The sequence below is a fragment of the Lepidochelys kempii genome, chromosome 14, assembly GCF_965140285.1.
Source record: "Lepidochelys kempii isolate rLepKem1 chromosome 14, rLepKem1.hap1, whole genome shotgun sequence".
Taxonomy (NCBI): domain Eukaryota; kingdom Metazoa; phylum Chordata; order Testudines; family Cheloniidae; genus Lepidochelys; species Lepidochelys kempii.
The window spans coordinates 44928398-44946171 of NC_136393.1; the positions used below are offsets into that span (position 1 = coordinate 44928398).

General features: G+C 49.5%; 1 protein-coding gene across 1 annotated transcript in view; it reads left to right on the plus strand.

Annotated features, from left to right (window-relative positions):
* Positions 1-8409: 8409 nt before the first annotated feature.
* The window catches only part of LOC140898079 (uncharacterized), a 49149-nt gene continuing 39784 nt past the window's right edge, over positions 8410-17774 (plus strand). Inside the window, 5 exon segments of the mRNA XM_078848545.1 lie at positions 8410-8623; positions 9843-9989; positions 10523-10649; positions 11255-11368; positions 11681-13090. Of these exon segments, the coding sequence (XP_078704671.1) occupies positions 9858-9989; positions 10523-10649; positions 11255-11368; positions 11681-13090 (1783 nt within the window). The 5' untranslated portion in view covers positions 8410-8623; positions 9843-9857.

Below are 17774 nucleotides of genomic sequence, written 5' to 3' on the forward strand. Positions count from 1 at the left end.
TTGATTCTTACAAATCTACAATAGAGATTTCTGGATTCTATTCAACCTCCACGTAGCTTTTACAGATGCCTGTCTTATAAAACACCTGCAGTTGAGTGGAGTGAGGCACTCCCAGCAATGGGGCTGCCATGTGATCAGGACAGAATAGAGAATTTTGAACACAGAGTGGAATATCATACGACGAACGAATGAAGATTTAACTTCAACTTCTTTATCATTACTAGTGGTTGGACCCAATCTTTGTGCTGTGTTTCCTGGGATGAAAGTAGGGATTCATCTCTTGCTACTCCCAGTCACAATAGCTGCAGTTGAGCATATTTTTTCCTCATTGAATAGAATTTTGTGTTCTGAAGGGAGTCGCCTTCTGCCTGATCATGAGCATATCATGAAGGACTGGAAGTAACGGACACACAAGAAGACACCAAAGAGTACCTAATTACAACAAGAAACCAAGACAGGTGTAGATGTAGTGCTTCATCGTAGGCTTGAGTAGCCAACTTTAATTTTTGTGATGATTTTAAAACATGAGTTAAATCTAATAAAATGGTCGTGAAACATTCTTCAGTTTCTACTATGGTGCCATATAGCCCACCTTTGGCCTCACGGTCTCAGCCCTCATCGGCCCTCACCCCCTCTCGAATATTCCAGCACCCCCCGCTAATTTCAATTGCTGGGAAAAACACTGTGCCCTATTCCACATCTAGGCATGCATGCAGTCCAAACCCTCCTTGCCCCAAGAGCCCGCACCGAAAAAATTCCTTCCCAAAAAAAAAAGCCACTTACTGGGAACCTGCTCTTGTGTTTGACCTTCACCAAGCATTGGCAGCTGCGACTGGCTCCCTTCCTCCTGGCTCGAGAAGAGCTCCTGGCTGCGTGCCTCCAGAGATTCTGGGGTGTCTCCTCCCACCTCAGCACCCTCGCTCCTGCTTTCCTCCTCTTCCTCCTCCCTCCTTGTTGCACTGGGCTGTGAAGTGTCCATGGTGGTCCTCGGAGTGGATGTGGTGTCGCCCCCAAGTATGGCATCCAGCTCTTTGTAGAATCTGCAGGTCGCGGGGACAGCACCAGAGCAGCCGTTTGCCTCACAGGCTTTGCGGTAGGCATTCTGCAGCTCCTTTACTTTAACCCGGCACTGCACTGTGTCCCGGTCATGGCCCCTTTCCATCATGGCCCTTGATCTCTGCCCATAGATATCATAATTCCTACGGCTGGAGCACAGCTGGGACTGGACAGCTTCCTCCCCACAAACGCTGATGAGGTCCAGCACCTTGCCATTGCTCCATATTGGGGCTTGCCTGGCGCGTGGAGGCATGGTCACCTGGAAAGATGCGCTGAGAGCACTCCACGCCTGGCTGAGCAAACAACTCAGTGCCTAGTTCCCTGGGCCACTTCACCTTTTGGCTCCACGTCTTATAGCCCCGTTTCTATCTTTTGGTAAAATTGCTTCCCGGCTTTTTCTAGGTTTGGTCCAGATCATTTGTAGATGGGAAGGTTGTTTTGTCTTTCATTCTCTTTCTTTCATTATGATGATTCTAAAACTTTTGTAACTCATACAGCCGAAAAATGAGGCGAGAAGTAAAGCCGGTTTTGCCACTTCAGAAGAAAATGAGTATGTTTCTTTTCCTGATTTTGAGTCTGAAATGATTCTCTGAGATTTCACTTTATGAATGTGAAATCATTTTATAGCCCACCCTGGACTGTGGATTTTTCTCTCTTTGTGAAGGCTGTGAGGTCACATACTTTGATATTAGTTTGATAGCATCGTGGAAAAATTTACCACTCATTGTGTTTGGATCAGAACAAAGCCTGACGTCCCTTTATTCAAGCATGTGCATACAGGGAGAGGTAGCCAAAGCTGCTGTGGCATAAACAGAAAATACAGGAGCTTCTCTTGCTGAAAACCACAATTTCTTAAACCCACTTTTTTTAACAGCACTTTTCCTTATTTGGCATATAGTGCAAGTTTCAACAGTAGCTTTCCCTTATTTGGAGTTTAGCAAAATCAAGCTTTTCCTGTTATTGACAGGTGTTTTCTTTGCAGTTAATGCTTCATTTTTTTTTTTTTAAACTTCTAGCAGTTATGGTTACATTTCTTAAGCTGTGTTGTTTGCAATCACCTCTTAATGGAATTTTCCACACTCCCTTCTTATACTTTATATACACAGTTAGCTTGACCAAAGTTTTATGCCTACTTGGGTCCACTGAATTTTTCCTCCACAACAGGATGTAGCTCAGATTTATTGCAGATTTCAAGAGATAAATGGTCATTTGCCAGAATTGTCCTTTTTTAGATTTTATTTTAATGTTTATCTAACCCTTTGTTGTGAGATTTTTGTGTGGTTTGAACAATGACAGTGATCAGTATCTCTCAGCAGGAACACTGATGGTGAGAGCTAGATTCAGATTGCGAGGCAGAGACTGAAACGGAAATGAAGTTACTGCCTGATCCCTGCAGAGATGTGAGCTGCCGTTGGGAGGGGGAGAAGTTGGGGGAGCAGAGCTGGGAAACTGCTAGGTTTGCTCCTCAGAGCCCGACAGCTGAGGCTGAGAACTGTGAACTCGCTGCACGGGTGCCAGACAATGAGTAGACTTGGACTGTGAGTGTCGTGTGAAGCTGCCCCTGAACTCTAAAGGACTATGAACGATACCCCAAACAATGATGGGGAGGCAGCAGCTTCTCTCTGTTCTTGAGATGCCAAACTTGGGCTCAGGCAAGAAGGGCGCGGGGATGTCAACAGACCAGGGCAGCCTTGAAGCCAGGCTGACTCCCCATCACTGAGACCAGAGGGAGATGAGGAACCTGACAGCCCACCTGGTCATCCACTCCCCATCTACCTCAGTGTCCTGTGTTGGGATGGCAGAGACTCTCTTTGCCCCCCTCTCCCCAGGCCCCATGTTCACCACTCATGTATGGTTCTGATATACCATATACAATGTAGGTTTGGTGAGGGATCATTGGAAAACATGCATTTCAATGGTAGATCATGAAACAGCAGTGTATGCAGAATGGTGAGATTATACTTTGTTTGTTGCTAGGGAGACCATATCACAGGTGCCCAAAAAGGGGACACGGAGGAGGGTTGGAGCTGGGGAGGATGCGGTAGGGGCATTCACAAGGTGAGGTTTAGTGGTGCAGTTGCCCACTCTGGGAGAAGAGGGGTTAAAGCAGCCCTTGGAGAGGCTGTGCAAAGCCCAGCCAATGAGAGGAGGGCTTGCAGAAGTGCCAATGGAAAGAAGGCTTGATGGAGCAGCCAATAAGGGCTAGTGAGGGCCATATAAAAAGGACTGTTCAGCAGAGCAGAGAGTAGTCTTTCTGGAGCCTGAGGGAAAAGGACTAGCTGTCTGTAAAGGGAAGTGTCAGGGGAAGAGCAGTGTGGGGTGGGGTGGGGTGGGGTCAGGTCAGCAAGCTGTGCTCTAGCCTGACTGGCTGCCAGACTGAAGCCCTGATAGGGGGCAGGGAAAGTGCTGGGGCCATGGGGAAGTGGCCCAGGGATAAAGAGGGAAGTAGGAGAACTTGGAGGAGGGGCAGTAAGTGCTTCTGCTAGAGGGTCCTGGCGGTGGGGCCCAGAGTAGTAAGTGGGCCTGTCCCTGTCCAAAGAGAGTGGTCTATCCAAGAACCACAGTTTGCCCCTGTGGGAAGGGCTACACTAGGGGCTGCAATTTGTCACCACGGCAAGAGGATGGGAGCAAGGCCTAAGGGCTGCTGGTTCCCTTGTATGATGTAATCTGATTAAAATATGAACATTGTTGCAACTGCTGTTCTGTGTTTGAAACAAGTCTTGTGCAAAGGTGGTCAAGATAGGTGCCTATAGAAAGGATATCAATAGCTGGTTATGATTATGCTATTTGTATGCATGTGTTTTTGTATTTGAAATTAAGAGTATTGGCTACGTACTTGTATTTCCATGAGTTTGATTCTGAGTAGCACCAGTGAAGCAGTTGGCCAGCATATTGTGAAGGAACTATTCAAATTGAGTGGCCCATCAAGAAGTACATGACTGACAATGGGCCTTGGAGACGCCAATCCACATCTGATGATGCTTCCTAGGAACATTCAAACTAGCCTGTGGGCCATGGCTTCTACCTGTAAAGAACTGAATCATGCCTGGACAGGTGATTTGCCTATGATGGTGTCCAGTCACATGAACCACCACTTCTTACTGTTCTTTTCCACAGTAAGAACAATGGGATTCCCTCCACATGACAAAAGATATAAAAGGCCCTGGAAACATCTCCATCTTGCCTCTTTCCTGCTCCAGCTTCTCTGCTGCTCAAACTTCTGGACTATGCACTTATCCCAAGGGTAGCGTTCTACCCAGGGAACGGAGGTCCTTCCAAATCATTGGAAGGAACCAGACACTTGACTTAAGCCAGCAGTTTATTCCATCACTGCTATAAGCCTCAATCAAGAACTGTGTGATTATTGTATGTATTTGATTCCTTGGACCAATTTGAACTCTCACCTTTCTTTTAATTAATAAACTTTTAAATTTTTGGTATTAAAGGATTGGCAACAGCATGATTTCTGGGTAAGATCTGATCTTTATATTGACCTTGGTGTGTAGCTGATCCTTTGGGATCAGGAGAACCTTTAACTGGGGACATTGGTTTTAATAACCACTCATCCCTATAAGCAATGCTTCTAGTGGTGATACAATGGGACTGTAGTACTTTGAGGGAATTGCTTCCCTGTGTCATCATTCTGGCTAATGAAGTCAGAAGTTCTCTTTTTTTGGCTGGTTTCGTGTACCTTGTGAGTGAATGACTACCAGTCTTGGGCTGTGCCTGCCCTTTCTCTCAACAGTTCATCCTGAATTGGATACTCACAGTAGTATCCCACTACAGCAAACATTTACACCCCAGAAGGGGGAGAACGGAGTTTGGGGCACAGCTGGAGGGCCATACCCTGAAGAGGACACTGTGGTCCAGGAGCGATGCAGATCCAGATACCGAAGAGATGGAGACAGCGAAGCAGTGACAGAGCGTGAGACCCAACCAGAGGAAAATGCCCTGCTGATGGACTGAGAATTCCCTGGACAACCAGCAGGAGGCACCGCAGTGGTGAGTCTGCACCCGGTGACATGAGGGCAGTGTCAGTCCCTGTCACAGTGGCAGGGGGCTGGCACAAGCCCAGAACGCAGCAACAGCAGTCAATCAACACCTACCTGCGGGACCCCCTCCCCAGGACTGGGAGCTGAGGCCTGGGTGGGCAGGACCTGGCAGCAATCAATCAGGTGCAGGGGAATGCACCAATTGGCTGGATGTGAGGAATGGACCAGTTGGGAAGTGGACCAATCAGGGCTTCTTTTTGAGCTGCAGAGTGTCTGCTCTGCAAATTATGGGGACATTTGCTGTTAGTGGAAATCTGTACTCAGCAGACTCAAAAAAGAGGCACTCTCTGGGAAAACCCAGACATGGGGTAACCATGATTGTTACTGATATATGCCATAGGCTTGTAGAGACTGGGAATGGTTATTTTGCCTTGTTGTCTCCTACCCCCCTGCCCCCAACATTCTTGTTAAACCCTGGATTTGTGCTGGAAATGGCCCACCTTGATTATCATACACATTGTAAGGAGAGTGATCACTTTAGAGAAGCTATTACCAGCAGGTGAGTGGGGTGGGGAGAGAAACCTTTTGAAGTGATAAACACCCATTTTTTCATGGTCTGTATATATAAAAACATCCTCACTGCATTTTCCACTTTTATACATCCGAAGTGAGCTGTAACTCACAAAAGCTTATGCTCAAATAAATTGGTTAGGCTCTAAGGTGCCACAAGTCCTCCTTTTTCTTTTTGAGTATAAGAAGGGGAAGGGCTCTGTCCACCTCCCCTCCCCTCTCTCTACTCCCAGCAGCAAAATTGCTTCAAAGATAACAGCATCATTGAGCTGGCGGAGTGGTCCGAGCTGGAAGGCTTTCCAATGAGCATGGACTGCTGAAAGCTTTTGGGGGTGAGAAATCCTTTTGCTTGTAAGGGTACGTCTACACTCCAAACCTAAGTTGACCTGTATTAGGTTCACTTATAGCTACCGCAGTAATGACTGCGGTAGACTGTGTCCACACTACCCTCCTTGGGTCGGTGGGGTGTGTCCTCACCAGGAGCACTTCCACTGGGGGCAGCGTGGGGAGCTAAGAGCCCAGGCTCTCAACTCCAGCAGCATCTCTCTCCCAGGAACGGGGCTGCCGTACAAGCTCTATGTGAACTGCCCCCCATCTAGGCCCCGTTCCCTGCTGGGCTGCCCCCCCTCCGCGCCCTCTTCCCCATAAAGAGTGAGGGAGGCCACCTGGGGCTTCTCCCTCCTCTGCTCCATTCCCCTCCCAGTTTGACACCAGACCATAAATAACTACTCTGAGTGCAGTCTTTAGTTGTGCACCCACTTTTCAAAAAAAATAAAAGGGGGTACTTGTGGCAAATTTGTTAGTCTCTAAGGTGCCACAAGTACCCCCTTTTATTTTTTTTTGCAAATACAGACTTACACAGCTGCTACTCTGAAGCCCACTTTACAGTAATTTCAGCTAGAGCAATGAATTTTTCTCTGCTGGTCAGAACTGAGTCTAACCCACCTGCCCCCTGGTTACAGGTGTCCCTGACACGTTCCCAGCACTTCTTGCACATTGGGTGCTGTTAGGGTGGCCACGTGCCCGGTTTTCAACCATGAAGTCCAGTGGAAAAGGGGACCTGACAGTCTCTGATCACATCTATTGACCGGACACCCAAAGTCGAGTTACTGCGGGTGGGGAGGCACTGGGTCATCACTCCCATCAGAGCCGACTCAGCCGAGGCTGCCTCCTACCTGCACTGGGCAGCTGCAGCTCCCAGCCCCGGCTCCACAGACAAGTTCCTCCTGACCTGGGCGGCGGGGGGGGGGGGGGAGAAATGGAGGGTGGGTAGATCCTTGGAGGAAGAGGTGGAGTCGGAACAGGGCCTTGGTGGGAAGAGGTGGGGTGGGGATGGGACCTCGGGTGGGGGGGGAAGAGGCGGGGCAGGGGAGGTTGCAGCACTCCTGCTTGGGTGTCCATTTTTTAAATATTACCAAGTTGGCAACCCGAGTCGCTAGCTGAGAGGTTGTGGAAAAATTTTAGCAAATATAGAAATACCATTTTTCACAGCAGCAGATTTACTAGCTAGCAATAAATAAATTTTGGTTTTCATGTTTATAGGTGTAAGGGGATTGTTGGCCCCTGACTGAAACTTAATGGGCTGGCCATTGGTTGGCCGTCTCCTAATATCAAAAGAAAGGGGAAGGACCAATGAGAAATGAAGATCCTGAGACTGACAAGGGGTGTGGGGGGGCAATGCTGTGGGTCAGCCTGATTGACAGGGCAGGCAGGACAATGAGGGAGTCAGCAGCTGGGTCCTCTCCTTTGTGTCAGCTGGAGCTGGCTGGGCTAGAGCAGAGCAGGAGGGGCTAAGGAGAGAGGAGGGCTGGGCTGGGCTGGGCTGGAGGCAGAGGGAAACTGGAGCAGCCAGGAGCAGTGAGCGAAGGGGACCCTGGGCAAAGGGCCCTGGGCAAGGAGAGACCCTCAGCCAAGAAGCCTTGCAGGCCAGACTGTGTGGGGGATCATAACCCTGACAGGAAGAGGCTGACGCTAGGAAGAAGGATCCTACCACCTAGAGCCTGAGGGCGTGTGGCCAACACCAGAGTTAGTGTCCAACCCTGGGCATGCCTGCAGCACAGCCAGGGCCTGGGATGTGGGAGGGACAGACTGTGAACTGCCCTGGCATTCCAGAGAGGGTTGTCTGGGGTTCCCTCCCACAGAGTGGGGTGACATGTTTTCCTTTAATCTTTCCCACTTTTCTCCTTATTTTTGTATTACTTCCTGTTTAATAAATTGTATTTGTTCTTAACTCTGTGTGATGATGAAGGAAGCATCCAGAGTGGAGAGAACACCCCACAATGGGGACAGCTGTCCTGAGTGATCACAAGATTGGGGGTGGAGCGCCTCAGGAGCCCTGGGCCCAGCATTGGGGTTACTGGTCCAGAGTGGAAGCGGGCCGGGGGGAGGGGTCCTTGAGGTCATGCAGGCCTCTGGGTAAAGGACTCAGATCCTTTTGCTTGCCAGTTCCTCTGGGGCTTGGTAGAAGCCAGAAAAGTTCCCCACACTAGGAGGAGTGTTCCCCCCTCTTACCTCTGTGCATATTGATTGGTTTCTCCTAAAGTTAGTTCTGATTATAGGAGAAAGTGTGAGAGCGGGCACCAGCCAGAGCTGCTGGCCACACTCTGAGGCCACCATAAATTTGGTTGTGAGAATCCCTGGGCTCGATGCTCATGATGGTCCCTTCTAACCTTAAAGTCTGTGAGTTAACAGCCAAGCACAGAGAGGCGAAGCGCAAGGCGGTGGGTTGATCGCTAGGACCCAGGAGCGGCTGGGGGGCGGCTCTAGGGGGAGCATCGCGGGGCTCAGGCCCGGCCCAGGAACTGACTCTGGCTCCCGGCGAGATCCCCGAGCCCCGGCGGCTGGTGCTGGGAGCCCGGAGCCCGGGCTGCAGCCGGGAGAGGGGAACCTCCAGCCGGGTCCTGCCCGCTGCTCCCCGGGAGCCTCTCCCAGGGCAGAGCCCCCAGCCCGGCCAGGGCCCCTTCCCGGCCCGGCCCCTGCCCCGGGGGGCCCCGCTCGGGGGGAAGGTAAGAGAGACCCTCCCATCCCCCCCTTGCAGCGGCCCCCCCCCGTCACATCTGGGCTGCAGGGGGAGGAGGATAAAGAGGGGCCGGAGGCGGGTGCAGGGGATGCCGGGGGTAGGCTGGGAACTGGTCAAACCAGCTTTGGGAGTGATCAGGGGACTAACCTCTCAGGGCCCAGAGGCTACAAGGCAAAAACCCAACCCAGCCCCCGTCCCCGGCTCCCAGTCTGTTATTGTCAGACACACCCGCGCTGGTGGGGTCAGTGTCTCATGAGTGTTGGGGGCTGCCCGGGGCCCTGGTCTGATTTCCCTGCAGGATTCAGATCTCAGCCACACCGGAGTCGGACCAGAGTCACTGCTGGTTCTGGCATGGGGGAAGTGCGGATGGGCCAATGGGATCAGCCTCTTCCTGCCTGTCCCTGGGGGCTGCTGGGGGAGTCCAGGGCAGCTCATTCTTCAGGTGATGCCACCAGAGGGCTCCGGCTATTGCTAAGGGAGAGGGGTTTACACTGCAATGGGGGGCAATTCCCGAAAGTGGCCCCTTTGGTTCTTCTCTATTTCTAGCATTTGGTTCAGAGTTGCTGTTACTGGGAGGGTCTGAAGATCACGGGGGGAATGTGGAAGTGTGAAAAGGGGATTTGCAGCAGCCATCTTACTGTTATTAACAGACAGAGCAGAAGACAGGCTAATCTTAATCCTAACATTGCGAGATTTGTAGACACGGGGATTGTGCGAGGCGGATGGGAAAACCACATGGGAAGCTGTTTTCTAAGCTTGCTTTAAGATAAGAATGGAGTGCTGACTGAGATAATGGAAAGGAAAATGTATAAACACGGAACAGCTGTATCTGTTGACATATGTGATGGGCAGGGCCAGCTCGAGCTTTTTGCAACCCCAAGTGGCGAAGCAAAAAAAAAGAAACCTGCCACAGCCGTGCCGCCAAAAGAAGGAACAAAAAGTGGCCCGAGTGCCCCCCCCGCAGAACGGCCGGAAAGCCACCCCTTCAGACTGGCCGCCCCAGGCACCTGCTTCCTTGGCTGGTGACTAGAGCCGGCCCTGGTGACGGGAACCTATAAATACATGCCTTACACTGTTGTACTTTGGAGACCTGCCGAAGGAAGGGAACCCCCCTGTCCCTAGGCTCCCCCTGCAATTGCTTGAAATACACTGCCTCTGACTTGCTGCTAACAAACACAAGAGTGAAGAGTCTGTTTCTTCCACAGGAATCTGGGGGCAACATGGACAGAAGCCCCTTCTGTAACCACCCCTCTCGACCCGACAGGCTGAGGAATCACGTCCACGTGTCGCTCCAGATCATCCCATCTTCCAGGGCACAGGGAAGGGAAATGGCTGTGATGGAGCCAACTCAGGTAGGGGATTTTCAGGGAGCTGCTGAGCTGGAGGAGGGAGAGGCAGGTAGGAGAAAGGGTGTGAGAAACCTGCTGATTTTCTGAGTGGGCCCACTGGTGTCAGGGGAGGGGAAAGGGGACATTCCCCCATTTCTGAAACAGGATATAACCCCCCTCGGCGGGGCTGGGAACATTTTCCAGACTCCCAGTGCTGGAGCCTGAACCCACTCGCCATAGGCTGCTGTGAAATACGAAGGGAAGCTGTCGGGATTCCTGTCCCTGTCCCCAGCTCAGAGCTCTGCTTCCCGTATCAGCCTCTGGCTGGCAGGTGTGTGGGAAATGAGAAAACCCTGCCCTGCTCCGTGTGCTGGGGAGGACAAGGAGTTCTCACCTTCTCCCCACCCCCTGAAGCCTCCTGGCTGCTCTGAGCAGGGTGGGGGTGGGATTCTGCTACTCTGGCCCTCCCACAGCTTCACGTTTTTTTTCCTTTCCCATGACTAGTGGGATTGTATCTGGGGCAGCCCGTGCTGAGTGAGGGACTCTTGCTGTTTCAGATGCCAGTGACCTTTGAGGATGTAGCTATTTATTTCACCAAGGGGCAGGGGGCTCTGCTGGACCCCGCTCAGAGAGCCCTTTACAGGGACGTCATGCAGGAGAACTACGAGATGGTGACCTCACTGGGTAAGGGATTCCCATCCACTCGGTTATTAGAAGCCGTGGGACCTGCGTATCTGAATGTGGTCAGGTTCTTCCCTGGTCAGTTAGATCAGAGGCAAATGGGTTCCATAATGCACAGCTGCCATGTAAGAAAGACTTGCATCTCCGTGCCCTCTTCAGTGGGAGAAGGGTGTCAAAACCCAGTGGACAAGCTAAACCATCCCCACCCCTCCAGCTTTCAAAGGAGCATAAATCTAGCATTGTCCTGTCTGTGTTTCTTGGCTGCACATACAATCCCTGTTCACCTCCCTCCTTGGGAATAGCTCCAGGCATAGGGAGGGCTCTGGGTTCTGCAGGTTTAGAAAGAGGCAGGGTCTTAAGTGCAGACCTGTGTGTGAGTCAGCAAGGCCCCCAGAGCGCACAGATCCTGCGTTCGCCTAGTGAGGGTGTAGTAATAATTCAACTCACCTCCACAGACAATTTCCTCTGTGGAACAGGGCTCAGTGATAATTTCCCCATCCCCTTGGATTCCACGTTCCTCCAGCAGAGCACAGGGAATGTCCTTAGTGACAAATACTCCACGAATGCCCCATGCACCCTGATCTGGTCTGATTTCACCCTCTGCACAGGATTTCCCATTCCCAAACCCGAGCTGATCGCCTGGCTGGAGCAAGGGGAAGAGCCGTGGGTGCCCGATCTCCAGGCCTTCGAGGAAGGAAGGCTTCGTAGATGCACCCGCACAGGTGAGGACTGACACCGAAACCATCAAGGGAATGAAGAGAAAAGTTGAGAATCCCAAAATAAGGTGTGAGTAATGCCCTCAGTTGTTCCTCATCTCAGCCAGGACAGGGCTGTAGTCAGCAGTTATCGCTCACGGCATTCCACCCAGCCTCTTAGTTGCAGGAGTTTGCTTCCCAGCTTTCCTTCCCTGTCAGTGTTTGGGTGGGATGTGGAGGCAGAATCCAATTGCTCAGTCTTTCTTTTGGGTTTTCCCTCGGTGCTATTCCTCTTTCTCCCCAGCACAGTGACTCCTGTCTGGATTGTCTCTCTCCCAGCAGGCGCTGAGCGAGGGAGTGAGAACCAGGAGGGGAATCATCATCAGGAAGTTCCTGGAAAAGTGCAACCACAGGGGACCTTTGTGGGAGGACCTGAAGGGAATTTTTCCCAGTGCTCTGAGGGAGAATCCTGCGGAAATTGGCACAGGTCAGAGAGGCTTCCAGGAAACCACCCCAGAAACAAAGTGGATGAATCTATTAACGGTGGGGGACAAAACAAATATCCCAGAGTGCAGCAGACAAATCCCAAGGAAGAGACACCCTGGCACTGCCTTCAGTGTGGGAAAGGATTCATTGTGAGATCACGGCTTGTGACACATCAGACAATCCATATTGGAGAGAAACCCCTTCAATGCTTGGACCGTGGGAAAAGCTTCAATAAGCGCACAGATCTTAATAACCATGGGAGAAGCCACACTCGAGAGAAGCCCATTCAGTTCCTTGAGTGCGGGAAACGTTTCAGTTCCAAGTCGGCACAAAAGTCACATAAGAAAAGCCACACAGGAGAGGAACCCCACAAGTGCTTGGACTGTGGGAAAAGTTTCATGCAAAGGTCAGACCTTGTTCAACATCAGGCAATCCACACAGAAGAGAGATCCCATAAGTGCTTACAATGTGGGAAAAGTTTCACATGGAGGTCGGCGCTTGTTAATCATCAGGCAAGCCACACAGGAGAAAGACCCCACAAGTGCTTGGACTGTGGGAAAAGTTTCATGCAGAGGTCACATCTTGTTAAACATCAGGCAATCCACACAGGAGAGAGACCCCACAAGTGCTTGGACTGTGGGAAAAGTTTCATAAGAAGGTCAAACCTTGTTGAACATCAGGCGCTCCACAGAGGAGAGAGACCCCACAAGTGCTTGGACTGTGGGAAAAGCTTCATACGAAGGCCAGACCTCGTTTGTCATCAGGCATTCCACACAGGAGAGAGACCCCACAAGTGCTTGGATTGTGGGAAAAGTTTCCTAAGAAGGTCACACCTTGTTCAACATCAGGCAATCCACACAGGAGAGAGACCCCACAAGTGCTTGGACTGTGGGAAAAGTTTCATACGAAGGTCAGAGCTTGTTTATCATCAGGCAATCCACACAGGAGAGGGACCCAACAAGTGCTTGGTCTGTGGGAAAGGTTTCATAAAGAGGTCACAGCTTGTTCAACATCAGGTAATCCACACAAGAGAGAGACCCCACAAGTGCTTGGACTGTGGGAAAAGTTTCATACGAAAGTCAGACCTTGTTAAACATCAGGCAATCCACACAGGAGAGAGACCCCACAGGTGCTTGGACTGTGGGAAAAGTTTCACTCGGAGATCAACCCTGGTGAAACATCAGAGAATCCACACAGGAGAGTGACTCTATAAGTGCTTGGACTGTGGGAAAAGTTTCACATGGAGATCATTCCTCATTCAACATGGGAGAATCCACACAGGATCTAAACTTCTGTGACACATGACAAGAAAGGGTTAAGCAGCTTGCATGTAATTGACTCAGATCAGGCCTTGTTACACATCAGGCAAGCCACACAGGACAAAGACTTTATAAATGCTTGGCATGTGGGAAAAGCTTCAATAACAGCAGAAACCTTAATAATCATTGAAGAATGCACACAGAAGAGAGACCCTATAAATGCCTGGACTGCAGGAATGGTTTCCATTGGAAATCAGCCCTTCATAACAAAAGGAGGAGTCTGGTGGCATCTTAAAGACTAACAGATTTATTTGGGCATAAGCGTTCGTGGGTAAAAAAACCCACTTCAGATGCATGGAGTGAAAATTACAGATACAGGCAGAAATATACTGGCCCATGAGGAGAAGGGAGTTACCTTACGAGTGGAGAACCAATGCCAACAAGGCCAATTCAATCAGGGTGGATGTGGACCACTCCCAATGACTGATGAGGAGGGGTCAATACCAAGAGAGGGAAAATTGCTTTTGTAGTGAGCCAGCCACTCCCAGTCCCTATTCAGGCCCAAATTGATGGTGTTAAGTTTGCAAATGAATTGTCGCTCTGGAGTTTCTCTCTGAAGTCTGTGTTTGAAGTTTTTTGGTTGAAGGATGGCTACTTTTAAATCTGTTACTGAATGTCCAGGGAGAGTGAAATGTTCTCCTACTGGCTTTTGTATGTTACCGTTCCTGATGTCATATTTGTGTCCATTTATTCTTTTACATAGAGACTGTCCGGTTTGGCCAATGTACGTGGCAGAGGGGCATTGCTGGCCCATGATGGCATAGATCACATTGATCGATGTGCACGTGAATGTGCCCCTGATGACATGGCTGATATGGTTAGGTCCTATGATGGTGTCGCTAGAGTAGATATGGGGACAGATTTGGCAATGGGATTTGTTGCAGGGATTGGTTCCTGGGTTAGTGTTTCTGTGGTGTGGTGTTGGTGAGTATTTGCTTCAGATTGGGAGCTGTCTGTAAGCGAGGACTGGCCTGCCTCCCATGGTCTGTGAGAATGAGGAATCGTTTTCCAGGATAGATTGTAGATCGTTGATGATGCACTGGAGAGGTTTTAGCTGGGGGCTGTACATGATGGCCAGTGGTGTTCTGTTATTTCCCTTGTTGGGCCTGTCCTGTAGTAGGTGACTTCTGGGTATCCATCTTCCTTTGTCAGTCTGTTTCCTCACTTCCCCAGGTGAGTATTGTAGTTTTAAGAATGCTTGATAAAGATCTTGTAGGTGTTTGTCTCTGCCTGAGGGATTGGAGCAAATGCAGTTGTATCTTGGGGCATGGCTGTAGACAATGGATCATGTGATGTGTCCCGGATGGAAGCTGGAGGCATGTAGGTAAGTATAGAAGTCAGTAGGTTTTCAGTATAGGGTGGTATTTATGTGACCATCACTTATTTGCACTGTAGTGTCCAGGATCTCTTGTGTGGTCCAGGCTGAGGTCGATGCTGGGGTGGAAATCTTTGAAATCCTGGCAGAATTCTTCAAGGGCCTGCTTCCCATGGGTCCGTATGATGAAGATGCCATCAATGTAGCGCAAATAGAGGAGGGGGCGCTAGGGGACAAGAGCTGAGGAAGCGTTGTTCTAAGTCAGCCATAAAGATGTTGGCATGCTGTGGGGCCATGCGGGTACCCATAGCAGTCTCACTGACTTGAAGGTATAAATTGTCCCCAAATCTGAAATGGTTGTGGGTGAGGACAAAGTCACAAAGCTCAGCCACCAGATGTGCCATGGCCTCATCAGGGATAATGTTCCTGACAGCTTGTAGCCCATCCTCGTGTGGAATACTGGTGTAAAGAGCTTCTACATCCGTGGTGGCCAGGATGGTGTTTTCAGGAAGATCACCAATACGTTGTAGTTTCCTCAGGAAGTCAGTGGTGTCTCGAAAATGCTGGTAGAGTTGGGTGTGAGGAGAGAGTCCACATCGCCAGATAATCCTGCTGTAAGAGTGCCGATGCCTGAGACGATGGGGCGTCCAGGATTTCCAGGTTTATGGATCTTGGGTAGCAGATCGAATACCCTAGGTCAGGGCTCTAGAGGTTTGTCTGTGTAGATTTGTTCCCATGCTATAGCAGGGAGTTTTTTGAGCAGTTGATCCCGTCAGTGGGATCGGAGGACAGTGGCCTGTAGAATGTGGTGTTGGAAGGTTTCCTGGCAGCCTCCTGTTCATAATCCGACTGTTCATGATGACTACAGCACCTTCTTTGTCAGCCCCTTTGATTAGAATGTCAGGGTTGTTTCTGAGGCCGTGGATGGCGTTGTGTTCTGTGTGGCTGAGGTTATGGGGTGTGCGGGCAATTTCTCAGGCCTAAACTTGATCTATAGAGAGGAAAGCTTATTATATGGAAATGCTGTAATGCAAAAAACCTACAGTCCTGTGTCCTGTGTGACTTAGGCCAGCATAATAAAGTGCAGTAGGCCTGTGTCTGTTGACACAGATAATCAGTTAAGCCACTGTGGGTACGTGACTAGGGGCTGGAAGGGGGGCTGAGGGGGACCAAGCAGCGTCCGAAAAGTCCCCAACTGCACGTTATTGCACCAGCCAGCTCTGTAAAAACCCCCAGCCGCAATATTGCACCAATTAACCGCAGATTTTATTACCGCTGATAAACAAGTTTTTGCTGTACTAATATGGAGTTGTTTTGCTATATTCCTTACAAGGCATTATTAATGAGGCTTGAGTGTTGGAATAATATTGATGGGGAATTATATTTGCTTGAAAGCAATTACGAACCTATATAAGTTTGTGTGTTATTGGAGGAGAGCCAGAGAGCAGCTTGGCACCTGCGTGTGGCCTGCTGTTTCTCTCCCTGCATGCTTGTATCCTAATAAAGGAGCCCCAGGCTGTTCTGATCCAAAAAACAACGCGTGGTGGTTTTTTCCACAACAGGGGCCAGTGATGCTGTTTGTTCACAATCTCAGCCTGTGCACGTCTGCAGAAGCACTCTGTGTAGAAGTCTAGTCTGTCATTTCTACCCTCAGGAGGAGCCCACGTGGCATTCTTTTCCTTGTAGTGTTGGTAGGAGGGTTCCTGTGGGCCAGTACTCTGATCAGTGGTGTGTTGAAAATATCCCTTGAGTCGGAGACGATGAAAGTAGGCTTCCAGATCTGTATCATGGCGGGGGGGAAAGAGAGTCCCCCAGATAGGACAGACTCCCGAGATATATACAGAGAACATCTTCCTACTGTTTGCTCCACTCTATGCATCTGATGAAGTGGGTCATAGCCCACGAAAGCTTATGCCCATATAAATGTGTTGCTCTCTAAGGTGCCACAAGTCCTCCTCGTTCTTTTTGTGGATACAGACTAATACAGCTACCACTCTGAAACCTCCTTCCCCTGTCACTGTCACGCTCCACTCTCCACACAGCAGCATCTGTCCCAGCCATGGAAAGTTTAACCTGCCTCCGTTCTATCCCTCCGCCTCCCAAGGTGTCACGTACCACCCTGTGCCTGGCTCTCCATGCTTAGGAGTCACAGCTTTGATGTCTATGATCTTAGTCAGACTCTGGAGGGCTGGAGAAGGAAGTGTCACAGACCTGGAGTGGGCAGGGAAATCTCAATGAGCTTCAAAGCACAGTTGGACCTTCAGATTTTATAGCCCTGTTTCCATCTATTGGTAAAATTGCTTTCTGGCTTTTTCTAGGTTTGGTCCAGATCATTTATAGATGGGAAGGTTTTTTTGTTTTTCTTTCTCTTTCTTTTGTTATGATGATGCTAAACTTTTGTAACTCATACAGCTGAATAATGGGGTGAGAAATGAAGCCGGTTTAGCCACTTCAGAAGAAAATGGGTAAATTTCTTCCCCTGATTTTAAGTCTTAAAGGATTGTCTGAGATTTCACTTTATGAATGTGAAATCATTTTATAGCCCACCCTGGACTGTGGATTTTTCTCTCTTTGTGAAGGCCGTGAGGTCACCTACTTTGATATTAGTTTAGTTTGACAGGATGTAGTTCAGATTTATTGCAGATTTCAAGAAACAAATGGTCATTTGCCAGAATTGTCCTTTTTTAGATTTTATTTTATTTTAATGTTTATCTAACCCTTTGTTGTGAGATTTTTGTGTGTGGTTTGAACAATGACCGTGATCAGTATCTCACAGCAGGAACACTGATGGTGAGAACTAGATTCAGAAGGTGAGAAGCAGAGACTGAAATGGAAATGAAGTTACTGCCTGTAAAAGCAAAATTAAGTGGGCGCAAACTTTGGTCAAGTTAACTATGTACGTGATAAAGAGCTGAGGGGCGGGGGGGAATGAGGGAGCACCGAGAAACATAATTGCAACAGCTAATCTTAAGAAAGCCGTTAACCGTAAAAAACAACTTGTTAAAACCAGACAACTTGTTTTTGCTGTGTTCCTAATAAGGAAATATTAATGAGGAAGTGTGCTTATCTGAATATTGTTACAAATCTATGTAAGCTTTTGTTTTTTCATCTTTGCAGAGCTGCTCGGTGCAGCTGTCTCTCCCTGCATGCTTGTAGTATAATAAACAAGCCTCAGATTGTCTGATCCAAACACAACGTGTGGTTAATTTCCATGACACTGCCTGATCTCTGCAGAGATGTAAGATACTGTTGGGAGGGGGAGAAATTGTGGGAACAGAGCTGGGAAACTGCTGGGTTTACTCCTCAGAGCCTG